This window comes from Triturus cristatus, chromosome 8 (genome assembly GCF_964204655.1).
Source record: "Triturus cristatus chromosome 8, aTriCri1.1, whole genome shotgun sequence".
Classification (NCBI taxonomy): domain Eukaryota; kingdom Metazoa; phylum Chordata; class Amphibia; order Caudata; family Salamandridae; genus Triturus; species Triturus cristatus.
In genome coordinates this window covers 1,561,827,863-1,561,836,022 of record NC_140591.1, presented here as the reverse complement: position 1 = coordinate 1,561,836,022, position 8,160 = coordinate 1,561,827,863, and the positions used below count along the sequence as shown (strand labels likewise).

The 8,160-nt window shown below is 41.5% G+C and overlaps 1 protein-coding gene across 1 annotated transcript; it reads left to right on the top strand.

The window, feature by feature from the left end:
* The first annotated feature begins 328 nt into the window (after positions 1 to 328).
* Positions 329 to 6,634, top strand: OR52M1 (olfactory receptor family 52 subfamily M member 1). Its single transcript, XM_085623866.1, has 2 exons — positions 329 to 354; positions 5,635 to 6,634. Exons 1-2 carry the CDS (start codon positions 329 to 331, stop codon positions 6,632 to 6,634), a joined length of 1,026 nt encoding a protein of 341 aa, XP_085479992.1.
* The last annotated feature ends 1,526 nt before the right edge of the window (positions 6,635 to 8,160 follow it).

Here is an 8,160-nt window from a genome sequence, read left to right as displayed (position 1 = left end):
CTGGCTGCGATACCATCGCTCCTTTAAAGCACATCTCGTCTAAACGCCCCAAAGATGCTAACCGATGGTTCTCTGACGATCTGAAGACCCAAAAACTTAATCTCTGCCAAGCGGAACGCCAGTGGAGGCGGAACTACTGTCCTGTTTTTAAAACCCGCTACACTGCCCTTCTAGTACAATACAAGAAATCCATACTGGAAACCAAAAAAACTTTCTTTTCATCCAAAATCCAGCTCGCGGAGAACCGACCAAGAGAAATATTCTCCATCGTTCAAGATCTCGCTTATTCCGATAGAGCCTCACTCAAACCTTCCCCATCACAACCACTATGCGATTCCCTCAACTCCTTCTTCCTCGACAAAATTAGTAAGATTAAAGCTAAAATCCCCCCCCCCCCCTTCCCCGGCTTTCACTGACCCTTGCTGTCCTCCAGCTACAGCACGTCTTGACTCAATTCCTCCCCTCACGAACGATTCACTCTCCTCTATTCTTCCGCTGGTTAAATCCGGCTCCCCGTTGGACCCCTGCCCTGCTTATATTTTGAAGCAGATCTACTCTCACTGCCCCTCACCGCCCCTTACGCTTCTCAACAGCTCGCTGTCCCAGGGTATTGTTACCCCTGCACTCAAATCGGCAGTGATCGTTCCGATCTTAAAAAAACCTGGGGCGGACCCTTCGGATCCAGCCAACTACCGCCCCATCTCTCTTCTGCCTTTCTTGGCAAAGGTACTGGAACGTCATGTAGTCAAAACCTTGAGTGAGTTTGTGGAAAGAAATAGTGTCTTGGCTTCGAGACAGGCCGGTTTCCGCCCAGCTCATTCAACTGAGTCTGTAATTATATCTGTCCTGGATAACCTACGACAGGGAATGGACACTAATCAACCACAGGCCCTGGTCCTTTTGGATCTTTCCGCCGCATTCGACACGGTGGACCATACCATCTTACTCTCACGTGTCGAGGTGGCGGGAATCGGAGGGACGGCCCTGTTATGGCTATCCTCCTTCTTGAGCGGTCAGACTCAGGCGGTTCGCCTGGGTGAGTACTCAGCTGATTTTCGGCCCATCCAGTGCGGGGTCCCCCAAGGATCCTCTTTGTCCCCCCTTTTATTTAACCTTTACATTGCCCCCCTTATTTTTGCTTTACAGCAGCTGGAGGTCTCTGTGTACAACTACGCTGACGATCTCCAGCTCATCTTTTCCCTCTCTTCCTCCCCCGAGTCAATATCTAATTTTCAGTTCATCATGACTTTTATCCAGGACTGGATGAATTTCAACCACCTGAAACTCAATCCCGATAAAACGGAATTGGTGTTGACAGGTGGTTGCTCCAGTCCCTGGTCCTCTTCCTTTTGGCCCTCTTCCTTAGGCTCTCCACCCATTCCTGTCCCCTCCGTTAAAACTCTTGGGTTTAAAATTAACAATCAACTCTCCCTACAATCTCAAGTCTCTGCCGTCGTATCCTCAGCCTTCCTCTCCCTCAGGACAATTCGTAAAGTCTCACGATTCTTTTCCTCTGATGCGCTCAAGCTAATACTTCTGGCCATGGTAACATCTCGCCTAGATTACGGCAATGCCCTTTATCACGGCATGCCTGAATACCTCATGAGGCGTCTCCAATTGGTCCAAAACCAAGCCGCTCGGCTGGTCTTTAATTTACCAAAATCACACCACGTTACACCCCTCCTTGTCTCCCTGCACTGGCTCCCTGTCCGGCAGCGCGCCTTATTCAAGCTTGCCTGTACCATCTTTAAAGCCCGGACAGGCTCTGCCCCTTCTTTCATTAACACAGCCATTCAAGACTACATTCCATCGAGAGAACTCCGTTCTTCTTCCCACCACCTCCTCGTGGTCCCTCGCTTCAAACGGAAGAAGTGGGGGGGCTCCAAATTTTCGACCACGGCCCCAGCTTTTTGGAACTCCCTTCCAATCTACCTGAGAACCTGCTCCCAGCACCCTCTGTTCCGTAAAGGCCTCAAGACCTTTCTCTTTACCCAAGCCTTCCCCTCTTGAACGGTCACTTCCCCATACCTTCCTGCCCCCTGAGTAGTAGTAGCCATTTAGCGCCAAGAAACCGCTAGGTGTATGAGCGCTCTACAAAACCCTTAAACTCAAACTCAAACTCAAAAGTCAGGGCTGTGTACATTAAGTTTAGTAAGTATGTACGCATAGTAAGGTTAAAAGTTATTTCAGCTGGAATGCAAAATATGGAGTTCGCAAATAATGTAAATAAAAGTGAATACAGTAGGTAAAAGGTGCATCTCCATTCTTCCGACATTGTCTGTCTGGGAAACAGGTATGAACCACAGAGCAACATCACTGCAAAGAAAATGCCTGTGGAAAGAAAAAAGAACATTGAAATATTTGAGAAACATGGCAAAGATGGTGTTTGAAAAGTCAGAGTGCTGAGGATAGGCTTGCATATAAACTAAGGGTCAAACCAGTATGAATCCTAGACCAAAGGACAATGTGCTGCATGTACCCTGAAAAATTGCTCACCTGAACAATAAAACGTTTAACTATGGCAATCATATCCACAACATTAATCACTTAGGAACAGCACTTTAGTTCTTCTATGTCCTCAAATTTGCACTCTCTCATGCTACAGTTCACTCGCTCTCCTGGCGGTCCAATTCTGTTAAATGGAGACTTGCAGTACTGAAATTGAGGTGACATAAGGCCTTATTACAAGTTCGACTGTTTGGCCATTGAAGGACCGCGTCCATGACTGCTAGGAGACCGCTGCATTTTTGGCAGTCCAACCACGTTTTCTGGGGGATCAGCAGGGTCGGTGTGGCATTGTTGCGATAGTGGGCAATGTATTTCAATATATATTGATGCCTGTGTGTACATTGCGACTGCATATGTGTCCAATGCACACACATGCATAATATATGTCGAAAAATACCACCTACACATTGCAGAAGTCCTACCCATATGTGGGCAGTCCCGCAATGGGTATATGGTATAAAGCTCCAAACTGAAAAATATTTAACATGGCATTTTCATAGTCCCAATGCATTTTGGGTAGAAACCCTTCATCAGGGAAATCATTTTCTCAACATGCCACAGAATGTAAGTGGGTTGTATTCCTCGGGGTGAAGATGTTGCTGTGTAGTGGGGAGCTGGAGAAAGGGATCCACCTTGAAATCTGCTGAGAAGAACTGGATAGGGGTCAGTATGTACTCCAAATCCTTTTTCTCTGCCAACCTTTAGCCCGCGGTGCTGGAGCTAACTGTTTGAGTTTGTCTTTTTCTGTGATTGCAAATGAGGTAGATTTTTTAAAATGAAGATGAACGCCATGTTGATAGTACAAGAGAATCAACTTAAACAGAAGTGACCAGCACTTCCCTGTCCCTCTCTTGACTTGAACAATCACTGGTTAATCTTCCTTATTTACAACTAGATTTTATGGCACTTTCCTTTTCCCTTAACTCTCAAGGTGGGTCCCGTCAATTTCACTTTCATCTGAGGGAGGGCCTGGAGAAAAGTGGGGAGAAGTTTATCTTTTTCTCGGAGGAGATGGTGAAGACTATGGCCTTTATTATGAGTTCAGGGCTATTTCTGGTCCCTTTGCAAGTACGTGTTTAAACGGAAATTGGAATTGCGTTATACATATCACCCACTTGCATTTTTTCTGTGATAAATTCTGGCAGGTCAAACCTTTCACAATGTATTCTGGGAAAAGGACTGGGGGAAAAGCAAAAAACATATTATGCATGATATATACTTAAATTGTTTCACACAAACTACAAAATGTGTATAATTATGCTTGCATCACCTGACACACATCTCCTTTTAAAAAAAGTATTTGAAACGTTGTTCTTATGTACTTTATTAGGTTCACCGAGACCCCATCTAAAATAACATGGAAGCCCTTAATTGGAGATCAACTGGGATATGGAATATGGTGCTTTTCGCTTAGTACACCTTGGATTTCAAGGCACATAATATGAATGGGGCCTTCGACATATGATAACATTTTCTAAATTAAGGTACATTACTTTTTCTAGTCTTAGGTTAGTTACCAGATGATGCTAGAGCACCTGCTTCATTACTGGGTTTGGTTGTTTATAAACAAAAGAATACTTGTTCTACATGTGTTACAGGATTTGAGGGAATTCTGCTTCATTGGAAGATCTATTTACACCTTGAACCTGCTGGTGAAAGAAGATGATATTCTCAAAACTCTAAGAAAGGATTCGTTTTGGAATATAAGAACACCATACTTTTGTCGCGTTACTCAGACGAAGAACAATTCAAGGTATATTCAGGTACACTGTATAGTAACGTAGATGAGATTCGACCCTCCAGGATAGCTATTGTAAAACATGTCATACATTGGTTATTGAACAGTAGTAGGACAACATTGAGGGGAACACATTTTCTGAAAGTTACCTGTAGTGTTGTTTATGATTAATATTAACCTCATGATCGACGTACTGGAGTCTGTGTTATACTTGGAAAGTTGCAATTAATTTTCGCTATGCACAGTGAACCATGTCACCTGTTTACCACAGTGTACTATCATAAAATGATGTCTTATTGTACATACAATATACAAAAGGTTTTTCTTTTGTCCTTTTTTTGTATTATGTATTGTTTTTGAAATTCTATTTTATTTCTCCTGTAGCCCTGAAGAAGTCCCTCTTGGCCAAAACGTGTTGGCTGTGTTCAAGCAAAGGAAGATTTGTTTTTTAAAAAAGGATAAGGAATTGAGAAATGTAACATTTAAGAATGAATACAATCGAGTCTGTGCATTATGTAAAGTAACGTTGTTAATGTGGACTAGATTGATTCATATATTATTATCAGCAACAATAAGTAGTAGTTCTGAGTTACCTATTCTGCACTCATACAGAAGACATCAAGCCAAGCATTAATACAAAAAAATTAATTTCAAATTTAGAAGATAAACTTATAATATATACAACATCCAGTCATTATGCTACATACTTATAATTTGCCTCCTTCAAATCTACCTCACTGGCTATAACATACCTTTTTTTTCCAAATATACATTCTAAAATTGGTAAAACTTACCAAAGGATGTACCATTAACCTAGGTTGCCGTCTTATGCCGCCACCCAACAGGAGATTCTTAGTTCAGTGTGTTGAAATAAGAGATCACGTGTAGTTTGCAACCCATGCATAATTATCACCCAATTCTAAATCCCTAATCAGAGGTAAAAAAATGTGACTAATTTCTGATTTAGGGTTGGACTGAAACCAGAGAGTGTCTCACTATTACTATCTATAAAACTATTTCTGCCTACTATGTAACAATTTTTTCATTGGCAAAACCTATAAACCATATCAAGAATTATAAGTTTACAGCTAGCTCTAAAGATTTACCTAATTATCAGGTGATAGAAATCCATAGATTCCAGGAATAAACAAAGGTGATTGCGTGCATCTAAGTTTTGTTTCCAAAATTAGTGGAACATGAATTAAATATTTCAAACAAAGTCTTACATTGTGGTGACAAAACTGTACAAATGCATTGTTGTTAAAAAAGTCCTGCAGCACTAAGCATCATATTTTGTAGCATCAATAACACTAATGGACTAATGCACTAAGCAGACTACCCTCCTTTTCTGCCGAGTACAAATCTTCTCCAAAACATTGAATAAATGTTGCAATGAACACAGCCAATGGCAGTTACTGCATCCACCCAACATCTTTCATCCTTGTAGGCATCCCTATGCTTGAACACCTTCACCTTTGGATGTCCATCCCTTTCTGCTCAATGTTCATCCTGGCTATCTTTGGGAACTGCACCATTTTGCTGATTATAAGATCAGAAAAAAGCCTCCATGAACCAATGTACATGTTCCTCTGTATCCTTGGAGTCATTGATCTCATTTTGATCTCATCCACCATGCCCAAAATTTTGACTATCTTTTGGTTTGAATACAGGGAGATCTACTTTGAAAGCTGTCTTGTGCAAATGTACTTTATTCATTCGCTGGCCACCATGGAATCTGGAATCTTCTTGGCTATGGCCTTTGACCGCTATGTAGCAATATGCCATCCTCTACGGCATGCTGTGATTCTAACCAATCCAATGATAGGGAGGATCGGAATAGCTGCCGTGCTGCGAGGACTGCTTTATATTCTCCCCCTGCCGTTTCTTATCCAAAGGCTTGTGTACTATCGAACCAATGTAATTTCTCACTCTTACTGTGAGCACATGGCAGTGGTAAGTCTGTCGTGTGATGATATCACAATCAACAACCTCTATGGATTAACCATTGGGTTCTTTGTGCTGATAGGAGACTCTACTCTTATCGCCTTTTCGTATTTCATGACTGTGAGGGCTGTGTTAGGCCTTGCATCTCTACAAGCACGTCTCAAGACTTTCAAGACCTGCACTTCACATATCTGTGCCATCCTCTCCTTCTATATGCCCATTGCCATATCCTCTTTATCTCACAGGTTTGGCCACAATATATCTCCTCCAGTTCATATTCTGCTAGCTAATTTCTACCTCCTGGTTCCTCCAGTACTGAACCCTCTAGTATATGCCATAAAAACAAAACAGATTCGTAAAAGGGTTTACAGAATGCTGTGTAGAATAGAGGCAACCACTGCTAGGCCCCCCATAGGGGACTACCACAAAGGCAGCCTGTTGTAAAGCTGCCATACCAATGAGTGTTTGCACAGCATTCACCTCTTACTGCTATATAATTCGATCATTCAGCATATGAAATGTAGTATACTTACCATTTTTATCAAGTAACTTTAATGAACACATGTGATTTATATGCGCAATTCTGAAAGAGAGTCAGTGTAAGCTAGATGGGTCTTCCAAGTCTTTTGTAGTTTATTACATTATTCCTATTTACCACAGTTAAATGTTTGATTTTGATATAGTTAACATCACATTATATAATTGGTACCTTTCCTGTCCATAAGGGGAGTTTTTAAGAAAAAAACACAGCAGCATATTGTATACCTCATAGTTTACTTAAGTTGAAATTCATGTTATGCCCCATAAACACCAATTTAATAACGACATTTTAACTCTACTGAAGGTTGAATCGAATTATCTTGTAAAGTGGTCTGTCAGGAAAAGCATTAAACAATTGAGTAAGTAAAAAGCACATGATTAAATATACTCAGTGTCATGACAATCTTGCTTTGTTACGAGAAACAGATCAACCTTACATCCTTATATTGCCTAGAAACATCTTGACATTTCAAGCCTTCTTGTGATCCAGTGGGAGTGAGTTCTACATCATGGCCACAAGATCTGAGACAACCTGTTCAGCCACTTCTGGGAAAAATGTATGGCCCCAATTCTCAAAAAGTCTCTTGTGGTGGAGGCTCCTCAGTCATGGCGGAATCTATGCATCTATGATAGGATTTCTACAATAGGAAACTGCAGTGCAGAGATCCCATGGCTCTCCCAAACATTTAGGTGACAGGATTTTCTCCAGTGGTGGAATTTATTTATTGCTATTTATCTAAAAAGTTTTATATAGTGTGAACATGACCCAAAAGGATATCAGAGCGTTTTACAGAGAACTGCAAAACAAATAAAAAGATAGGCGTGTGGTAAAACAGCAAAGTGGGCATATCATATACAGGCAAGCATCTCTGCAATAATAGAAGGGATCAATATAACAAAAACACAAAATATCATAAGTAAGCAAAAGAACATGAATAAGTAAGCAAAGGAACATGGGTGTTAAATACAGCAACATGGTCTGGAACCATAACGATGTAAAGAAGCCCATTGGGCTTGGAGGGCCTGACAGAGCCCGGCTCACAAGACAGTAGAAATGGGGAGTCGACCGATTGGCCTACAGAGTAGACTGAATCACTGATTTCAGTTTTAGCTTTTCCAGGGCCCCTCGAATGGCCTTCTGGAGTGTACACATAAATTGCTAAACAAAATGAAAGGTGAAAGGTGTACCTCGCATTGACTCTCATGAGTAGTTGAGGACAGATCTTCCACAATGGGAAAAAGTGAGTACTCATCTACAATCACTAGTAGATGATGTCCATTATCAAGAGGCCAGAAAAAGTCAATTACAATTTTCTCCCATGCATGCTTGGGAAGATCAGCCATATCTATAGGATGCTGGGTTGTTTTTGATGACATACACTGCAGAAATGACATGCCCTTAAGTCCCTTTCAACTCGCTCATCAAGACA